Source organism: Choloepus didactylus, chromosome 18 (genome assembly GCF_015220235.1).
Source record: "Choloepus didactylus isolate mChoDid1 chromosome 18, mChoDid1.pri, whole genome shotgun sequence".
NCBI classification, from domain to species: Eukaryota; Metazoa; Chordata; class Mammalia; order Pilosa; family Megalonychidae; genus Choloepus; species Choloepus didactylus.
In genome coordinates this window covers 76,202,157-76,224,366 of record NC_051324.1, presented here as the reverse complement: position 1 = coordinate 76,224,366, position 22,210 = coordinate 76,202,157, and the positions used below count along the sequence as shown (strand labels likewise).

General features: G+C 45.4%; 1 protein-coding gene and 1 pseudogene across 2 annotated transcripts in view; both read right to left on the bottom strand.

The window, feature by feature from the left end:
- The window catches only part of LOC119514852, a 30,545-nt pseudogene extending 21,531 nt beyond the window's left edge, over window positions 1-9,014 (bottom strand).
- A 57-nt stretch (window positions 9,015-9,071) lies between these two features.
- The window catches only part of FOXK2 (forkhead box K2), a 67,231-nt gene continuing 54,092 nt past the window's right edge, over window positions 9,072-22,210 (bottom strand). The window contains exon 9 of one of the 2 annotated variants that reach the window (XM_037810667.1): window positions 9,072-10,784. In XM_037810667.1, the coding sequence (XP_037666595.1) occupies window positions 10,579-10,784 (206 nt within the window). In that variant the 3' untranslated portion in view covers window positions 9,072-10,578. The remainder of the gene's footprint in view (window positions 10,785-22,210) is intronic. The other variant, XM_037810668.1, reaches the window with a different exon arrangement.

Sequence of the window (22,210 nt, the reverse complement as noted above, 5' to 3'; positions counted from 1 at the left end):
TTCTAAAACCTCTCTCTCCTGTCTTTTCCCATCTACCTTTTCCCAAATACTGCTCTCTCCAGTATTTCCTGTAGAGCAGGTATCCTGGTTCACAAACTCTCTCAGTGTTGCCTGAGAATATTTTAAACTCCCCCTCATTTTTGCAAGACAGCCCTGCCAGACATAGACTTCTTGGTTGACAGTTTCCCTCTTTCAGTATCTTAAATATATCATACCACTGAGAAATCCGGACACAGTCTCACCGAGCTTCCTTGCATGTGATAGATCACTTTTCTCTTGCTGCTCCCAGAATTCTCACCCTGTCTTTGACACTCGATAATCTGATTATTAAGTGTCCTGGCCTAGGTCCACTCAGATCTATTCTGTCTGTGGCACACTGTACCTCCTGAATCTGCAACCCCATGTCTTCCATAAAAGACGAAAATTTCAGTGATCATTTCCTCCATCACTGTTTCTGCCCCCCTTCCCCTCTCCTCTCCCTCTGGGATACCCACAGCACATATATTCCCGTGCTTCTTGTTGTCATCCAATCCCGAGACGCTGCTCATACTCCTCCACTCTTCCATCTGTTCCTCTGTGTGTCGGACCTCAGATGTCCATTTATCTTCCAGCCCACGAATCTCCCCTTCTGCCCCTTCAAATCCACTGCTGTATGCATCCATGGTGCTCTTCATCTCTTGTATTGTGCCTTTCATTCCCGTAAGTTCTCCCAGTTGTTTCTTCAAACTTCCGAGTTCCTCCCCATGTTCGCCCAATGTTCTCCTTATATCCCTCATCTCACCTGCCACATCTCCCCCAACTCGCTGACCACACCCTTGAATTGATTTAGCACATTTGCTTGAAGATCTTTAATCAGTCGTTTCAACTCCTGTATCTCAGCTGAAGTGTAAGTTTGTTCCTTTGGGTGATAGCTTCATTTTTCTTAATGTTACTCATAATTTTTTGTTATCTAGGCAACTGGTTCCTTTAATTACCCCAGTCAGATTTTCTCCTACCAGACAGGCCCAGGTCTCAGGAGGAGGATGTAATCGATATCACATTTCCCTGAGGAGCAGGTTTTCTGACTTCCCCATGAGGTCTTCAGACTTGGTGCATTTCCTATCCTGCCCAGCAGGTGGCACTTCTCAGCCAGTAGCTCCCCACTGGCCTTAAGAGGTACAGTGCCAAGAGCTTAAGATGGCGGCTAGGTGAGACAGGGCAAAAAAACACCTCTGTGAAAAATACTAGCTAAAACCCAGAAAATGACCCAGAACACCAGTTCCAGTAATGTACCAGCCGGACAAGGTCTGCTAAATCCACAGGGACTGTGCATTTGGTGAAACCAGGAGTCTGCATTCTGAAACAAATGAGTAAGCTGGCTGAAAGTCTGGTGGCTGCACTGCGGTGTAGGGAAACCATGGGTTGGTGTTTGGAGACAGACTAGTTCTTTTAAAAACAAACAAACCAACCTGGGACCGACTGCAGATACAACGGTGAAAACCGTGCAGGGAAGCATGGCAGGAGTGGGCTGTAGCCAACACCTCGGTGTCTGGCGTGGAGGATAGCCCTCCCCACACCCGCTGCTGATTTTCTCGGGGCCAGGGGGACAGAGGGAAGCCAAAAGGAGAAAGAAACCTTGCCCCTTGCAACCATCTCCCTGGCAGGCTGGAGAGACTCCTGCCCAGGGATGGAGCCATAGCCCAGAGTCATGCCAAGAGTGTTTCCCACAGCATTGTGCACACACCACAATATCGGCCATGGACAGTGGCCTTTAGTGCACCCACAGCTAACTGTCCCAGAGCAGGGAAGGCGGAGCTGTGTGAAAAGGGGGAAATTAACACGCCCCATTCAGCCATCTTTAAAGCAGGCTGGGAACGCCCCTGCACGGCCCAGCAGCCCAGGGCTTCCCCAAAGGCTGGCACGCACTTGTGACGTGGCACAGCCTTCCCTCAGCAGAGTCCCTGAAAGAGCACAGCTGGGAACTGGGACCCACTCAGAAATCCCAGGTACCCTATGCAAATGCCACGGACTTGTGGGTCAGTGGTAGAGACAGTCTGTGGCGAGACTGAAATGAAGGCTTAGACTCTTGCAACAGCCTTAAATCTCTGGGAACACCTGGGAGGTTTGATTATTAAAGCTGCTCTGCCTCCCTAACCACTCAGACACACGTCCCACATTCAGGGCAGACAGCACCAACAACACACCCAAACTTAGTGCACCAATTGGACCCCACAAGAATCAGACCCCAACACACCACAAAGACAAAGTTGGGGAGAAATGACTTGAGGGGAATAGGTGACCCACGGACGCCATCTGCTGGTTAGTTAAAGTGTACATCACCGAGCTGCAGGTCTGTCAAATTAGGGATCAAGTAAAGCAAATGCCAAGAGGCCAAAAACAACAGAAAATCTTAAAGCATATGATAAAAGCAGACGAAATGGAGAATCCAAACCCAAACACCCAAATCAAAAGATCAGAGGAAACACAGTACTTGGTGCAATTAATCAAAGACCTAAAATCAAACAACGAGAGCATGGCACAGGATGGAAAGGACATGAAGAAGACCCTGGAAGAGCATAAAGAAGAAACTGCAAGAGTAAATAAAATAAAATAGAAGATCTTATGGAAATAAAAGAAACTGTAGGCCAAATTAAAAAGATTCTGGATACTCATAATACAAGATTAGAGGAAGCTGAACAACGACTCAGCATCCTCGACGACCACAGAACAGAAAATGAAAGAACAAAAGAAAGAATGGGGAAAAAATCGAAAAAATCAAAATGGATCTCAGGGATACAATAGAGAAAATAAAACGTCCAAATTTAAGACTCATTGGTGTTCCAGAAGGGGAAGAGAAGGGTAAAGGTCTAGAAAGAGTATTCAAAGAAATTGTTGGGGAAAACTTCCCAAACCTTCTACGCAACATAAATACACAAAGCATAAATGCCTAGCGAACTCCAAATAGAATAAATCCAAATAAACCCACTCCAAGACATATTCTGATCAGACTCTCAAATACTGAAGAGGAGTAAGTTCTGAAAGCAGGAAGAGAAAAGCAATTCACCACATACAAAGGAAAAAACATAACACTAAGTAGTGACTACTCAGCGGCCACCATGGAGGCGAGAGGGCAGTGGCAGGGCATATTTAAAATTCTGAGAGAAAAATTTCCAAACAAGAATAATTTATCCAGTAAAACTCTCCTTCAAATTTGAGGGAGAGCTTAAATTTTTCACAGACAAACAAATGCTGAGAGATTTTGCTAATAAAAGACCTGCCCTACTTCAGATACTAAAGGGAACCCTACCAACAGAGAAACAAAGAAAGGAGAAAGAGATATAGAGAAATTTAACAGACATATATAGAACATTACATCCCAAATCACCAGGACACACATTCTTCTCTAGTGATCACAGATCTTTCTCCAAAATAGACCACATGCTGGGACATAAAACAAGCCTCAATAAATTAAAAAAAAAAACAATTGAATATATTCAAAGCACATTCTCTGACCACAATGGACTACAAATAGAAGTCAATAATTTTTGATTTGTAACTCCACTATTTACTTCCTACAGGATATAAAATACATAAACTCTAATGACAAATCAGTGGTTTGAGACTTAATGTAAAATATGTCATTTTTGACAAGAACTACATAAAGGTGGGAGAATGGAGGAGTATAGGAATATAGTTTATGTGTCCTATTGAAGTTCAGTTGGTATCAAAGAAAAACGAGATTGTTATAGATTTAAGAGGTTACATTTAAGCCCCACAGTAAACACAAAGAAATTATCAGAGAATGTGACCATAGAGATGAAAAGTAGAGTATAGATTATGAAAAGTGGGGAAGGAGCAATGGGGAGTTAAGAAATGAGTGTAGGGTTGCTGTTTGGGGTGAAGGGAAATTTCTAGTAATGAATGGTGGGAAGGTGATAGCATTGCAACATTCTAAATGTGATTAATCCCACTAAGGGAATGCTAGGGAGGGGGTGGAATGGGAAGATTTAAGCTGTATATATGTTTCCACAGTTGAAAAAAAAAAGAAAAGAAAAGCAGTCTAAATAGGCAATGACAATTAAATGCCAAGGATGATCCTGGATGGGATCTGAGGATGGAGGACAGGAGGCTCAAAGGGACACAGTTGGGACATAAGAAAAAAAAAAAAAGAAAATATAGAAAGTAAGCTTTGTATCAATGTTGAATTTCTTGAACTTCTTGGCTGCGCTTAATGGGATTGCATAAAAGAATGTTCTTGTTCATGGGAAATGTATATGTGAATTATATTGTTTGTTCAAGGATGTGTGCAGCTTGCTCTCATATGTTCAGAAGACAGAGCAATAGATGATGGATGATAGGGAGGGAGGGAAAGAAAGAATTGGTGATGTGACAGGATGTTAAAGGTGGTAGATCGGGGTATCGGGGGAGGGGGGTCGGGGAATGCTGGAGTTCTGTGTATGGGGTTTGTATTGTTTTTGCAACTGTTCCTGTAAGTTTGAATTTATTTCAAAATAAAATTTAAAAAAAATGTTCACAAGGCACACTTATACTGATTAAATTGGCAAAAAAGACAATAAAACACAATGCTCTTTGGATGGATTATATGGTTTGTGAATATATGTCAATAAAATAGCATTTAAAAAATTGTAAAAAAAAAAAAGAGGTACAGTACCTTTAATTCTTAGCAGACCCTGTCTTGGCCAGGGGCGGAGGGTGACAGAAGCCAAGCTTAAGCTGTTTCTGTTTTTTTTTTCCCCTCAGGCTCTGGGGTCTGAGCTCTCTGAGGAAGAGCAGCCACCTGAGCTGGACCCCGCCTCCCTCCTTCCTTAGGAAGACAAGCCCGTTAGGGATTTATCTCCTACATTTGACTTCTTCCTTTATCTGACCCTTCCAACTCCAGCCTGGGTCAGCACCCACAACTGAAAATGCCTGAGGCTTTCTCTAATGAGCTACTTAGAAAGGGAGGGAAAAAAAAAAAAAGGAAAAAAGAGAGAAAGCTCCTTTTCACAGCCAATTTCCAGCTCCCGTTTCACCATTCGGCTGGAGTTGGTACCCAGTTCTTTGTGCCCTTTTCGTGGGACACAGCCGTTTTCCAGTATTCTGAGCTCAGCCATCTCCAAAGCCTCTGTTTTTATTTATTTATTTTCTCCCATCATCCCTGCCTCCTCTCTGCCGGGAGCGACCTCAGGATTCCTTTCCTGCCTGCTCTGGGTTTATCTGTGCTCATGGCTTGTATTCAGTAGTCCAACTTTGTTAACTAAAACTGCAATTGGAGCTTGGTTAAGTTACTTACCCCTGCTTCGGGTAGCCTGCTTTTTTCCACAGGGAATGCTTCAGCTCAGCCTGCCGTGCCGGTGGGGGAGGGCGCCAGCGCCGCAGTTTGGGAGCTTTACTTACAGTTCTGTGCTGCAGTCTCAGCCGTTCCACCCGTTCCGGGCTGGTGTAAGATGTATGTCCAGTCATGGATGTCCCCTAACAGTTGTTGCAGACTATTTACTAGTTGTTCCTGGCCATTTACTAGTTGCTCTAGAGGACTAACTAAACTCCACATCTCCATGTTGCCATTTTGCCCCACCTCTTCTGTTAATGTTTTTTCCTGTTCAAACTGAGTAATTATCAATCTATCTTCAAGTTCACTGATTCTTTTCTCTGCCATCTCCACTGACATTCAAGGGAGCCCATCCCTTGAATTTTTCCTTTCGGTTTTTTTCAGCTGTATAATTTCCACATTTAAAAAAAAATAGTTTTCTTCTTCCTACAAATTTTTATCTTTTAATTCATTTCAAGAGCATTTGACTTACCTCACGGAGCATGGTTATTGTAACTGCTCTTTTTCGGATAATCCCAACATCTGAGTCATGTTGGCGTTGACATCAGTTGATTGTCTTTTCCCTTCAGAGTTGAGAATTTCTTGGCTCTTTGTATGTGGAGTAATTTTAGATTGTATTGTAAAATGTTTTGCAAATTGAGACTAAGTCCTATTAAAGTCCTCTGGAAAATGCTGACGTTTTATTTTATGCTCCAAGTGCAAGTGCCGACTCTCCTGCTATGAGCTCTGGCTCTGGTGTCAGTGTTCAAGGCCCATGGGTACCACTCGGGTTGGAAACTTGCGTGCCGCCCGCAGGACCCATCTTGTCATGGTTTCCTCAAAGCCTTGCCAGTTCTGTGCATGAGCAGCGCGGCTGTACCCGGAATGCAATCACACCTTCAGGGGATCCCTTTCTCCAGCTTCCTCTTCTCCAGGGTCTTCCTCATAACCTTGTGTCTTCCAGGAGCCCCTTCTCCTGGCCCTGTGGTCAGGAAGCTCAGGATTTCCCTCTCCACGCTGCTGAACACGTCCTACAACTGGGTCCAGCCCGAGGCCGAAGAGAAGAGAGAAAAATAATGGGGACTGCCCCACACCCGCTTTGGGCTGAAGGTCCCCCTTTCCTGGGTCCTCCCGGAGTCCTCAGAACCCACCTGCAGGAAGGCAGTGTCACAACTCCCCCGTCTCTGTCCCACAGGAGCCTCCCTTCCTGGTCCTCTGACAGGGAAGAGACCGAGGAGGGGTTCTCCCTGGTGTTCGTAGCGTTTGTCTCTGAGGCACAGCTCTGATGCTGACCCGGAGTCTAAGCCGAGAGACGAAGAGCAAAGAAGTTTAAAGAACTCGTTGCCATGTTGGCTGTTCTTAGAGGCCTGAGAGAATCACTTCACTCACCGTCAGTAACTGTTAGTTGCAGTCCCCGGAAGGGATGGAGTGTGGGGTGTGCTGATCCCACGGGAACCTCTCAAGGTCATTTCTCAACTCAGGAAGTCTGTGGCCACTTTAGTCACCCGGGACCCACTTTAAATCTCGTTTTGTATCTTGCAGGCATCAGCACAGAAAAGGAACGAGAGGGACGGCGGGGACCCACTGCAGGCTCTGGGAAACGGCGTCACTCCTTTTTTCTCCCCAGGTGTAGCCATGACCTTGCTATGTGGTAAGTCTATAGGTTCAGGCTGTACCCTGGTGTCTGCCTTATAAATAAAATGTGGCCCCATAATGCAGAGCCTCCCTGTGATAATCAATAGGGCTTTCTGCTACCTCAGAGACCTCCTACCAGTTACTGAATTGTCCCCTATCTCTGAATCCTTCCTTCCTTAAACTTCTCTTTTCCTTGGATAAACTGTGTTATGCTCTACAAGAGTAACTGCTTTTTAGCTCAGTTTAACTTCGCAAGGCAAACCTAATGAAGTAACAGTTTTGACAGGAAGAGGGCAATTAAGACTGTAATGTACTTCAAAGCATCTATTAGTACAACACAGACTGCTGAGCTGACACAGACCAATCACGAGTGACCACCTATCAGTGGACGTCGCTTGGTATAGATGAGTCTTTAACACTAATATGAACTGTTTTTAAATTACGGAGTCAGTGTAGGGAATAAAAAGCTCTATTATGAACTCTGTCCCTGAACCCAAAGCCTCAGTTAGCTTCCCCGGGGGCTTTCACGTCATTATTTTCCGCCCTGCGCCTTCCTGCACCACCCTGGGGTAGTGCTGTAAGGCGTCAGCAGTCTGTGGCCAAGTCGCAATCCACAACACGGAACTTCTAGTAGCTACGAGATCACAGTGTTAAGGTTTGGGAGCTCGTATACCCACGTACCTCTTGCGAAAGGTTTCCTTTATGGTCTCACGGAGAATACGTCCCAAACTGTGAAGGACAAGTCTGCAAGGAAATGGTTGTGACAACCACAACTTCAAAGTAGGTTTAAAACTACAATTTCGGATAAAATCAGCAAGAGCACGTTACCAATGGCTGTGACTCCACGTCTTTTTCATGGGCACAAACACTCAAACCATCTTCTGCTGGTGCATGGGCAAAAGCAGCTCCTTGGTGCACGTTCTCCGACCCCCGAGGCCCCTCGGTGCCCAAAGGAACATAAATACCAGCGGAAGCTCACCCTCACCAAAGTGATGGTAATACGCTGTGCTGAAAGTTAATATTGTATTGAATTTCAAGGACTTGGTAGGAACTTTTCTGTTACAATTTCAAATCTCTGCGCAGAAATCACCACTATCCCTTATAGAATGGTACAGGTTTGGTACATGGGATTGTTCGCCCCTGCCTGGAGTCACACACCCACCAGCCTCGTCCTGGACAGGACACTGTCGTCACGGGCCCAGCTGTCCGCACGGACTCTCCTGGAGAGCGAGGACAACCAACCCAGAAATCATGCCCTGGGCACACGCATTTCCACTGTGCACGAGTTTCTCTTCAGTGTTGTGTTGTTTAGGCCCAAGCTGATGAAATGAGGTTTCTAGTCCCCGAAGGAGATCAGAAGTCTGGCAAAGGCCCAAGAAGAGACTTCTTGAAAAGAAAAGGTCAGGGACCACCGTGGACCCAGCTGCAAGCTCACTGTGGGCGCACGTGGTGCCGGAGGGCGTGTCACCCGCTCGGGGCAGTGGCCACACGGGAGCCGTGGCTGCGCCTCAGTGGACACTCGTGACCCTTGGGGTGTTCAGGCTCTTGGGAATTCAGAGCTAAATTCAAAATTTTAAAAACATCTTAAAGCCTGGGAATGGGGAGTGTAACAGCTGCTAACCCATGGTTTTGTGCCTACAGCCTCCGTGCTTGTGAAGAAGCCAACTGAGTAAGGTGGAGAGAAGGAGCGGGGAAGAGAACGTGCCCGAAGAAGGCCACAGTCTGAGCTCCAGACTTGGAATGCTGCCTTGTGACAAAAACAACTGACCCTTCCTTCAAATTTGAGAATTGGGCAATTTTCTTACACATAGGCCCAAGAGAAACGCCTCCAAGCCCATCACGTCTGTGGTGGAGGCTCGGAAGCAGCCACCTGTGAACGGAGCTCCCCCAGGGCAGAGCACCCACCTCTGGGGCCCCAACCAGTGGCCTGGCCCTGGCGGATCCGGGCTGCATTCTCTGGGCGGGACAGCGGTGGGGTGACCTGTCCCCGCACACCGGAGCCGGAGCGATTCTGCAAATAGCAAAGCACCGCGTGAGAAGACGAGGCGGCGGCTGCGTCCTCAGGCCTCCACCCGGGGCCTGAGAAGTGCATCAGCTCCTCCCAGGTGCGTCCGCGGCAGGTGAGATTTTGTTACCGTCACACAAAGGGTCTCATTCACATGATGGTTTCACTTTTATTGTTTAAATGGCTGAGTTATAAATCCAGCTAGTGTGCAGTAATTTCATAATTTTTAATATGCATATCTGCAGTAACATTGTGACAGCTCCATACTGTGGATTGACACACAATACTTAGAACAGCTTTATCATATTTGGTCTTTAGGTAAATAATAAATGTTTTAAAATTCCCTAAATATACCATTTTGAGCCATTTCATTCCACCAGGAAAATACAGGTTTTTTCCTCTCTTTAAAAAAAATTAAATACCAAAATAACTACATTTAAATAAATAATGTTATGATGATGACATTAAAAAATTCACAATAAGGCCAGAGCCCTCTGTTGTCGCAGCTGCTCGGCCCTCGGGCCCCAGAACTCTAAGGAAAGGCAAGTGCTTTTCGTCCTGGGCTGCGGCCGCGTGGGCCTCCCGGGCCTCCCCTGCTCCCTCACTTCCGCCTCCTTCCCGCTTGCTTTGCTCTTTTGCAGGAGAGGAATCGGCCTTGGGATCAAATGCAGTTTGGGAAGGTCGAAGGGGGTTTTCCATTGACAATCAGAAAGCAACCCAATGCCACGCGCACCCGCTGCGGGGCCGGGCAGCCCACGGAGGGGTCTTTCATCCTTGTTTGAAAAGGGTGTATGATAAAAGATCGAATCTTTTTTCCAAATGAAGTAGTAACAGTTGTGTCGTTTTAAACGTACACAATACTCAGCAAGACCTGTTTTACCTAAGAGTGGAGAATTATGCCAGGGACAAAGTCAACACAAAGAGACAACCGAACGGAGCAGAACGGAACAGGTGAGTGCGGCTCCGGGGTCCTGCGGTTCTGCCCCCGGCCCGGCCGGGCCTCGTGGTGCACTCAGCAGGGACGGGCAGGCGCGGGGACCGCTGCTTCAGCATGACACGCTGCGGCGCCGGAGCAGGCAAAGGCCGGCCTCTCCGTAGGCTGAAAACAAACAACCAAAACAAACGAAACTACATTGCGTCTTTTCCCCAAATGAAATTTCACATGAGAAGTACTGCGATTCCAAAATTTCCAGAGGAGAAATGGAGTGATTTGAAATGTCAGACCCCATTATTTTGTAAAGAAAGAAAAGTACACCTCAAAATATCCTAATTCCACATGTGAAGAACAAAATACCGTCTGCCTCCCGCACCTGCCGCGGCGGGTCCCTGCGAGGCTGGTCTGGAGCTGACCAGGGACGGAGCTGGGGCTGCCGTCGGTGCAGAGTGGAGCCCTCGGGGGCGGGTGGGCTGCCCGGCAGGAGGGGCCGCGGGCGCCGGAGCACGGTTGGTGGTGTGTGGTTTTTTCAAGTGTGATTTCTGTTTCTGAATTAAGGAGTTTTAAGGCCACCTGGGTTTGCGTGTTCAGTGCTGAGAGGTGAAGTCCAGGCACAGGGCCCCCCGCCAGGTGAGACTGCTCCGTGCATCGCTCGAGAGCAAGTGTCGACTTTTGGCACCACAGCGTTGTACCCCTTACGGGAGCAGCGACTCCGGGCTAGTTCTGGACGCCCTTGCCCCTCGCGGTGGCGGGCAGCGCATCCACCTGCACAGCGATGACGACGCTCTCGCCGTCCTCCGTCTTGATCCGTTTTGGCTCCGGCTGCTCCGGCTGCTCAGGCTGGCTGCCGTTCTGACGCTTCGTGGGCAGGGAGGCCGAGGCCGAGGCGTGTGTCGCCAACAGGTGCAAAGGACTCGCAGCTGCTGCAAAGAGACCCCGTGTCAGACTGCACACTCCCAGGGAGGCCGCCCCAGGGTCAGGCCGGCACAGCCCAGGGCACGAGACCACACGAGAGCAGCCCTGCCCGAGGAGCTCCTCCAGGCGGGGAGCACGGCCGGACCTGGGGGCCCCAAGCTTTGGCAGGCGGCACTGTCGTTAGCAAGCGGCCCCGCCCCGCCCTCCTGCTCCCGGGCCCCTCCTCCGAGACCAGGTACCAGGTGTCAGGTGAGTCACCTGGAGGGAAACCCTCTGCTCCCAGGCCAGCCCTGGGCCAGGTCCCAGGGTGACCCCAGCCCCCGACCCTGAGCAGAACCTGCCGCCACCAACTTCTCTTTCGATCTCGATGAGATTCCAGCTATTTCAAAAGCAGACTTGTTCACGACCTTGCCTGAGTGGCTTCCCGACTTCTCCACCCCACCTCCACAGCCAGGCCCTCCACTCTTGGGCGCCTCTGCACTCGTCGCCCGGCCCATCATCTCGGTTCAGGCTTGTCTCGCCCACACCTGGTGTGACTACAGGGGGCAGGCCCTTATCTGGCTGAAGGAGGACCGGGGCCGTCTCGGACGGTCACATGCGCTCGCAAAGCGGCATCCACAGAGACAGCCGAGACCCAGCGTGGCCTGGACGCCAAGCACAAGCCACAGGCGCAGCAACAGCCCCACCGTGGGCCGCTCCCTCTGCAGCCTGACTCACCGAGCACACGGCAGGACCTTCCAGTCACTCAACCGAGGGCCACACACACCGAGCCAGTCCCTTGCTGCAAACAGCACGGACGAAGCCAGAAGCCCTGCCTCGTGTCCAAAGCTGCGCTGGGCGCAAAACGAGGAGAGACGGTTCCCCACACCAGGAGATGCAGCAACGTGCTCGGATCTAGCACAGCCTTGGGAGCAGCCTGGCGGGAGGGGCAGGCCCGGGAGCGTCCTGCCCAGGGACCCCTTGAGCTGGGCAAGCACATGGTCTCGCCCGAGGGGGCCTCACGGGCCTGACTGCACCTTATCCACAAAGACAGACAAACTGACACACACAGCAGAGGCCTAGGCAACCCCGAGAAAGGGGACAAGGGGTGGCCAGCAGGGGTCTGAGGGCCGAGGGAAGGAGAGGAAGGCCGGGAGGAGGGGCTGGGGGCAGTGGGGGGCGAACACTGGGCCTGGTGGGTGTGCAGGAAGGGGGCACCGGGAGCGGCCCTGTGCTCAGTTGGGGCTCAGGGGTCCCAGGCAGCTGACAGTCATGGACAACGGTGTGTGTGGGGGGGGCTGCTTGGGGCCGGGAAAACACCCAGGTGGCCACAGGCCCACATCCTGGGGCCCCGGGATGAGGCCTGGAAGTGGGTCTGCCCTGCGGCAGAGCTCTAGGGTGGGGAGTGGAAGCCAGGCACTGGCACTCCAGGCACGTGAGTTTTCAGAAGCTGCTACGTGGAGGCCCTCCACCGAGGTGGGGCCCAAAGTCATGTGCACAGACCAGGATGTGCAGAAAAGAACACAAGTGGCCCACGGCCAGAGGGGAGGTGCCAGTGCTGTTCCCTGTCCCCCCTCATCTCCCAGCTCAGTCTCCCAGTCGAAACCCCAGCAGGCTCAGGTGCAGAAACTGACAAGCAGCTTCTGAAGTTCACACAGAAATGCAAAGGACTTCAAAGGGCCAAGACGGGGTTTGATAACGAGCAAAGCTGGAGACCTGCGCCCCCAGCATGGAGAGGTCTGACGAAGCTGTAGGAATCGAGTGTGGGGCGTCCTCGTGGCGAAGCCCCGATCAGCGGAAGGGACAGAACGGGCGCCCAGAGGCAGGCCCAGCAGATTTCGAACGAGGGGCAGGACAAGTCAGTGGAGAAAGGGAATCACAGAACGAACAGTTCTGGGATAGCTGGGGATCCAGAGAGGAGGAAATGAATGTTACCTGACCTAAAATTTAACTGAAAATGGATGCCAAACCTAAACACAAGAGCTAAAATAAGAAACACCTAAAAGAAAACAAAGGAGAAAGTCTTAGTGATCTTGGGTTTGACAAAGATCTCTTAAATATAACACAAAAAGCAGAAACTGTACAAAAAAATAAAAAATAAAGAAGGATAAACAGTTTCTTGGCCCCATTCAAGAAGGTAGAGGGAGACTGTTAGAAACATCTACTTCAAAGCTGCAGAAAACAGCTAAAGGACTGCAGGAACTGGGCAAGCACAGAATCAAGGAAATGCCGCTTCCCAAGCCACAGGAAAAGCTCTGGGTGCCCTCACTGCCGCTGCAGCCCTTGGGCTCCCACTGGGCGCCAGGAGGACCGAGTGGGGAAATGCCCGGGCCCTTGTCATCAGGCAGCAGTGACTTCCTCCATCTGAAAGAAGCAGGAGAAACAATCACGTCTGGACTGCTTGGGACAGAGGACACCAGCTGAAGGTCACACCGCAGGGCCGCCCTGCAGAGGGAGTGGAGGGGCCTAAGGCAAGACAGAGGCTCAGCAAAGACAGAGGCGCCTGCAGGTCCCTTTTGCCTCAGGCTGACCTTGGCAGGAAGGCTGACCTCTGCAGGAAAGCACCAGACAACGCAGCAGCCCTCTGCAGACACTGGGAAAAGTGCTTTTTGCATTCGTTTTTTTTGTTTGTTTGTTTTTTTTGCATTCGTTTTTGTTAGCACATGGCACTCAAAGCAATCTCTGTCTTATCACTAGCTGGATAAGGACCAAATCCCAGAGTGAACACCTTAAAAAATTAAAATGTACAGCAGGCAACAAAAGACTATAAGGAAAATAAAGAAGCAGGAAATAATGGCCCAAGCAAAGGAGCAGGATAAAAATTGAGAAACCATCAACAAAGAACACCAGACTTGGGTCATACCAGACAAAAACTTTTTAAAAAGATCTTTGATATGTTCAAGGAGATAAAGGAAAACAATGAACAAAAACCACAAGAATTTCCGATACAGAAATTTTTAAAAACGAACAAAAGAAACACTGGAATTGAAGACCAAAATAACTGAAACAGAAAATTCCCCTGAGAAGCGGCTGGAGCTGGCAGAAGAAAGAATCTGTAAACTCAAAGACAAGACATTTGAAGTGATTCAGGCTGAGGACCAGACAGAAAAAAGAACTGGAGAAAGTGAATAGAACACTAAAAGACCCGTGGGACACCATCAAGCATACCAATAAACGGATTGCAGGAGGTCAAGAAAAAGAAAGAAAAGGGCAGAAAGATCATCCAAAGAAATATTTCACAATTTAAACAAAAGACATGAGTATGTACATTCAAGAAGCCCAAGGAGCCCCAAACACAATAAATTCAAGGAAATACAGGCCCAGCCATAGAGGAGTCAATGGTTCAATGTCGAGGACAAGGAGAGAGTTCTGAAAGCTGAAAGAGAAAAGCAACTGTTGTGTACAAGGGAGCCCCAATAAAATTATTTGCTGATTTCTCATCAGAAACTATGGAAGGCAAGAAGGCAGTGGAAAGAAATATTTAAAGTGGTGAAAGAAAACAAATGACACCAAGAATTTTATATCCAGAAAGATTGTCTTTTAAAAATGAGGAAGAGATTAAGATATTACCAGATGAACAAAAAAAGCTGAGGGAGTTTGTCACCAGCAGACCTGCCCACGTGCAGTGCTAACAGGAGCGCTGCAGACGGGAGGGAGAGGATGCTGGGCAGTGGTCCAGGAGGCACAAAGGAATGACGACTCCAGTAAAGAACATAAATGCAGTATTGTACTGTGTGTTTTGGTATGTAGCTCCACTTTTTTTACTTCTGTGTTCTAAAATGCAAATGCTTATGAAGTACTGATAAATCTACGGTTTGGGACATACAATGTATAAAGTTATAATGTACAGCAAGTACAACAAAAAGGCAGGGGTGGGGTGGGGTATAAGAACAGTATCTGTATGCTATTGAAGTTAAGTTGGTATCAAATCAAATGTGATTGTTACAGATTTAGGATGTTAAATTTTAGCCATATGGTAACTGCGAAGAAAACATGAAAAATATATACAGGAGAAAATGAGAAAAGACTCAAAAGGGTACAACACAAAAAATCGAATAAATATGAAAGTAGGCCTTAACAAAAGAACTGAGGGGCAGAAAAGGTATAAAACTTACAAAGACCATAGAGCAAGATGGCAGAAGGAAGTCCTCCATCATCAGGAGTTACTTTAATGTAAATACACTGAACTCTCCAGTCAGAAGGCAGAGACTGGCATGATGGATAAAACAGCATGAACTGTATTTCCTTCCAGGACTAGGAAACATGTAGAAGAAAACGTAGGGAAATATCTTCAAGACCTTGTGTTAGGCAACGGTTTCTTAGACTTTACACCCAAAACCCAAGCAACAAAAGAAAAAATCAATAAATGGGACCTTATCAAAATTAAAAACAAAATGAAAACAAAATAAAAAACAAAAATAATAAAGTCCTAAATTAAAAATTAAAGGACTTTATCACAAAAGTGAAAAGACAACTAACTCAACAGGAGAAAATATTTGGAAACCAAATATCCAATAAAGGTTTAATTGACATAAAGAAATCCTCAACAATAAAAAAACAAACAAAAAAGACAAAACAACCCAATTAAAAAATGGATAAAAGATTTGAATAGACATTTTTCCAAAGAGGATATACAAATGGCTAAAACACACATGACAGAAAGTTTATCTTCACTAGCTATTAGGGAAATGCAAATCAAAACCACGAGATATCATTTCTCACCCACTAGAATGGCTACTATTAAAAAAAAAAAACAGAATTACAAGTATGGGAGAGGATGTGGAGAAACGAACATTCATCCACTGCTGGTGGGAACGTAGAACGGTGCAGCTGCTGTGGAGGACGGTTTGGTGGTTCCTCAGGAAGCTAAGTGTAGAACTGCCATGTGGACCCAGCAATCCACTTCTAGGTACTTACCCAAAAGAATTGAAAGCAGGGACTCAAACATATTTGCACACCAGTGTTCACAGTGGCATTATTCACAATTGACAAAAAACAGAAGCAACCCAAGTGCCCAGAAATTGATGAATGGATAAACAAAATATGGTGTATACACACGAGAGAATATTATTCAACATTAAAAAGGAATGAAGTTCTACCCATGTGACAACATGGATGAACTTTGAAGACATCCTGTTGAGTAAAATAAGCCAGACACAAAAGGACAAATATTGTGTGATCTCATGAAATAATCAGAAAAAGCAAACTCACAGAGTCAGTGTCCAGAATGCAGGTTACGACAGGCCAGGCTGGGGTAGGGAACGGGGAGCTAACGCTTACATTGTACAGAGTTCTGTTTGGGTTGACTGTAAAGCGTTGGTGACGGACGATGGTGGTGGTAGCACAACATTGAGAATGTAATTAACAGTGCTGAATTATATGTATGAATGTGGTTAAAAGGCGAAATTTTAGGTTGTATATGTTACTAGAATAAAAATTCAAAGAAAAAAAACCTAAGACTGTAAACACAATGAACCCTATTGTGAACGATGGACTATAGTTAACAGGACAATCATAAAAATTTTCTTTTATGAATTATAACAGATTACCACATCAATACAAGGTGTTAATAATAGGGTGGTACACGGGAACTCTGTATTGTATATATTTTATGCATGATATTTTTGTTTATCTACAATGTCTCTAAAAAAATAAATAAAAATATATATTTTAAAAAAACATATAGACTGACAATCACAATTTAAAAGCATAAATCCAAAGTGTACTACTGTCCCCATATGCCCTCAACCCAAGATGCCAGGTCAGGAAAAAGGTCTGTTAATTAAAACATTAGAGTCTCACTGAAAAAAAAAAAAAAAAAAAAAACCAAAACACAAACCCAAACAAAAAAGCACAAACCAACTATATGTTATTTAAGAGATTCACCTTAAATTCAGACACAATTAGGCTGAAAGTGAAAGGATGGAAAAAACATATCATAAAAACAGTAACCAAAAGAGAGCTGGAGTAGTAACTAGTATTAAATAAAATAGGCTTTAAGCCAAAAACTGATATGAGGACCAAGAAGGTAACTGTAGACTGATAAAGGGGTCAATTCAACAAGAAAATATATATGCACCTAATAGCAGAGCCCCAAAATATATGAAATATTGACAAATAATGACAGGTCTACATTAATAGTAAGAGATTTCAATAACCCACTTTCAGTAATGGATAGAACATGTAGACAGAAGATCAACAAGGAAACAGAAGACTTGAATGAAACCCTAAACCAAGTGGACTTAAGAGGCCTACAGAGAAGACTTCACCCAGCAGCAGCAGAACACACGCTCTCCACTAGGACACATGGCTGATTCATACGTGAGGTCACCAAATAAGTCTGAAGAAATCCAAAAATTCTGGAAATAAAACAATGTATTTCTTCTGATCACAACGGAATAAAGCTAGATAGAAACCACAGAGGGAGAACTGGAAAATTCACAAGTGAAAATTCATTGCTGAATTCTACCAAACATTTCAAGATTTAACATCAATACTTACCAAATTCTTTCAAAAAATAGAAGAGGAGGGATTACTTCCTAACTCATTCTTTGAAGCCAGCATTACCCTGAGACCGAAGTCAGATAAAGACAACACAAGAAAATTACCAATATCCCTTATGAATATAGACAAAATACTGACAACAAAATACTGACAAACCAAATTCAACAGATTGAAAGGATTATACACCATGACCAAGTGGGATTTATTCCAGGAATGCAAAGATCATCCAACATAAGAAAATCAATCAATATAATATACATTAATAGAATGATGTAAAAATACAAAACAAAACAGAAAACATGATTATCTCCATTGACACAGAAAAGGCATTTTACAAAATCCAACATCCTTCCATGATAAAAATACTCAGAAAACTAGGAATACAAGGAATTTTCTCAACACAATAAAGGGTGTATGTGAAAAAACCGACTGCTACCTGCATACTCAGTGATAAAAGACTGAATATTCCCCCTAAGATCCGGAAAAAGCCCTCTGTCACCACTGTCATTCAACACTGTGCTGGGAGTTCTAGCAGAGTTATCAGGCAAGAGAAAAAAATAAGAGGCATCAACCCTGGAAAGGAAGAGTCAAACGATCCTTATTTGCAGATGATGAGACCCTATATATAGAAAATCCCAAAGCAGCCACAAGAAAGCTGCTATACCTAATAAATTCAACAATGTTGTAGGAGACAAGATAAACAAGGAGGAGTTAGTTGGGTTCCTAAATCAATTCCATTTACAACAGCATGGAAAAGGATAAAATAACCAGGAATAAGTTTAACCAAAAAAGGGGAATAACTTGTACACTGACAACTACCAAACATTGCTGGAAGAAATTTAAGACAATTAAATGCAAAGATAGCCATGCTCATACACTGGAACACTTAATATTCTTAAGTTTATGTCAATACTCTCTAAAACAATCTGTAAATTCAGTGCAATCCCTACCTGATTTCAAAACTTATAAAAACCTACAGTAACTAAAACAAATGCTCCATGACTTCTCTTATATGATATACTTAAAATAAGCAAACTCATCAAGGCAGAAAGCGAAAGAGTGGTTTCTAGGGTTGGGGGAGGGGGATATAGGGAATTATTGTTAAATGAGTATGAGTTTTGGTTTGGGTTGATGAAAACTGTCTGGAAATAGACAGTGGTGAAAGAGGAGGACCAGATCTAGGACATAATGGACAAAGACCAAGAAAACATTGTTTGCTGAAAATCCTTTAAAAAAAAAAAAATAAAGGAAAATAGACAAAGAATTAATGGACATAAGGATAAAACAGAAGAAAACAAGAGAATATCAATAGAGAGCTAAAAATTATAAAGAGGAACAAAACAGAGCTGAAGACCACAGTAACAAAAAAAAAATTCCCTAGAGATTCAACAGCAGATTGGAGTTGGCAGAATAGAGAATCAGAGAACTTGAAGACAATGGAAATCCTTTAGTCTGAGGAATAGAAGGAAGAAAGGATGAAGAAAGTGAACAGAGTCTGAGGAGCCTGTGGGGACCTCCCAGCATTGTGGGAGTCCCCGAAGGAGAAGAGAGAGAGGGGCAGAGAGAATAGTCAAAGAAATAGTGGCTGAAGACTTCATCAAGTTAATGAAGCACAAGAATATACAGGCATACCTCTTTTTATTGTTTTAATTTATTCTATTGGTACCATTTTCCCAACAGCATGTGCTCACTTCTTGTCTCTGTGTCTCATATTGGTAATTCTCACAATATTTCAAACTTTTTCATTATTATTACATCTGCTACGGTGACCTGGGGATCAGTCATCTCTGACGTTACTATTGTAATTGTTTTGGGACACCATAAACTGCATCCATATGAGATGGCACACCTAATGGATGAATATTGTGTGTGTTCTGACTGCTCCACCGATCAGGTGTTCCCCATCTCTCACCCTCTCCTTAGGCCTCCCGGAGACACAACAACATTGAAATCAGATTAATTAATAACCCTACAACGGCCTCTAGGTGTTCAAGTGAGAGGAAGAGTCTTTGTAAAGCTATAGCTGCACGGACAGTGACTCCTCCAATGGATCCGGGCAAGGATTCAACATTCTAGATGCTACAAGAAGGTTCATGATTCGTGAAGAGGTCAAAATATCAACATTAACAAGGGTTTGAAGAAGTTGGTCCCAACGCTCAGGGATGATGACTCTGAGGCGTTCAAGGCTTCAGTGAAGGAAGTGATTGCAGAGTAATAGCAGGAGAACTAGAATTAGAAGTAGGGCCTGAAGATGGGACTGAATTCCTGCAATCTCGTGACAAAACTTTAACGGGTGAGGAATTGTTTCTTATGGGTGAGTAAAGAAAGTACTTTCTTGAGACGGAATCTACTCCTGGTGAAGATGCTGTGAACACTGATGAAATGATGACAAACAGAACATTACACAAACTAAGTAGGAAAAGCAGTGGCAGGTTTTGAGAGGACTGACTCCAATTTTGAAAGAAGTTCTACGGTGGGTAAAATGCTTTCAAACACCATTGCACATTACAGAGAAATATTTCCTGAAAGGAAGAGTCAATCAATGTGGCAAATTTCATTGTCTTATTTTAAGAAACTGCCACAGTCACCCCCACCTTCAGCAACCACCACCCTGATCAGTCGGCAGCCACCAGCATCGAGCAGGAACCTCCTCCAGTAACAAGATCACGACTTAATCAAGGCTCAGCTGATGGTTAGCATTTTTGGCAATAAAGTATTTTAAAATTAAAGTATACATAAAGTAAATTAAAGACATAATGCTATTGCACACTTAACAGACTAACATATAGTGGAAACATAACTTTTTATGTACTGGGAAAACAGAACATTCATGTGACTTGCTTTATAGTGGTGTCTGGAAGCAAACCTGCAGTAACTCGGGTCTGCCCATACACAGCCAAGCCACTCGCTGAGCTCCAAACAGGATTAAACTCATAGAGAAACACTACGACATATTATAATCAAACTGTCCAAATACCAAAGATAAAGAGATGAAAAGTGTCACATACAAGGGAGCCTCAAAATACGAAGTTTCGATTTCTCATCAGAAGACAAAGAGGCAAGAAGGGAGTGAGATATATTTTAAATGGAGGGAAAAGAAGGCCAACTAAGAAGTCTAAATCTAGCAAAACTGTCTTCCAAAATGAAGAGATTAAGTCATTCCCAGATAAAGAAAAGCTTAAGGAGTTGAAGGGAGGGGACACTAGACAATTGGCTGAGGCGAAAGGAAGAAATAAAGATCATTGGTAAAGACACTGACATGGGGAAATCTGTCAGCACTACTGTGGTTTTGGCTTGTGTTTCTACTTTTTACTTCCTACAGGATCTAAAAGGCAAATACGTCAACATACCGATAAATCAGTGGGTTTGGATTCCTAACATATAAATATGTAATGTTAGAACTACATGGGGGGAGGGGACAGGGGGTTAAAGGAACATAGTTTGTGTAGACTATTGGTAAGTTAAGTTGTTATGAAACAGAACAAGACTCTTATAGACTGAGGATGTTAAATTTAAGCCAGATGGTAACTGTGTCAGTTTGGATTATGTCCCCCAAAATGCCACATTCTTTGATGCAATCTTGTGGGAGCAGACGTATTAGTGTTGACTGTTTCCATGGAGATGTGACTCAATCAACTGTGGGCATCTCAAGACCTTTGGTTGGATAATTTCCATGGAGGTGTTACCCTGCCCATTCAGGATGGGTCTTAATTGAATCACTGGAGTCCTACAAAAGTGTCCACAGACAGAAGAAGGTGCTACAGCCAAGAGGGACACTTTGAAGAATGCACAGAAGCTGACAAAGGAGCTGGAACACAACCTGGGATCAGCAGACACCAGCCACGTGCCTTCCCAGATAACAGAGGTTTTCCGGATGCCACTGGCCGTCCTTCGGTGAAAGTATACTTGTGTTGATGCCTCCATTTGGACGTTTTCATGGCCTTCAGACTGTAACTCTGTAACCAAATAAACCCCCTTTATAAAAGCCAATCCATTTCTGGTATTTTGCATAATGGCAGCATTAGCAAACCAGAACAGTAACCTCAAAGAACATACGCAAAATCTTAAGGACAGAAAATAGAATACAGGTTGCTGGGGGCAGGGGAATGGGGAGTTGGCACAAAATGGATGTAGGTTTCTGTTTGGGGAGGTGGGGAAGTTTTTAGTAATCGAGGGCACTGCAATATTTATTAATCTCACTGTATGGTATGCTTGGGAGGGGCTGAGATGGGAAGATTTATTTTGTACATATGTTTCCATAATTTCTTTTTTTTTAAAAAACAAAAGAGCAACTAAAGAGACAATGACAATTAAATGCAATACATTATCCTGGATGGGATCTAAGAATGGAGGAAAAAAGGCTCAAGCAAAAGTATGGAAAAAGGCAGCTGAATGTCAAGGACAGACAGTTCCTCGGGGGGCTGTGCCGGCAACCCACTTCTGGGGAAATACGGAAAAAGATGACAAAAAGAAGCTCGAATCTGCATTGTTCGCTGGGTCACTGCTAGAATTATTCAAGGCAGGAACAGCCCTTAACTAGAACCAACAAACGAGAAAGGAGCCCCCCCCACGGCCCGTCTGTCCCCCCAGGAGCAGGAAGGGCACAGGGACGGGCACACAAAGGAAAGGCTCTCGCCTTCTAAGCTCCATCACGGGGAGAAAGAGGGGCTGGTCTGTACGAGACCCGAGACAGATACCTGCACTTGGGGGTCCTCTGCCCACTGCGGCCCCCAGCCTGCTTCCGGCCTCGGCCCGTGTCTGCTGAGCGTCCTTCTGGAATACTCTTCTCCTGCGGCGGCGGAGTCAGGGTCCTCTTGTGCTCGCCTACAGAGGCCGCCCACTGCGTTCTCCGGGCATTTGCGAGATGTTCCCCAGCTCCGGTTCCAGGTCAGTTCAAAACGTGATTGATGGCCGCGGACACCTCGCACGCTTGTAAAGATACTTAGGTACA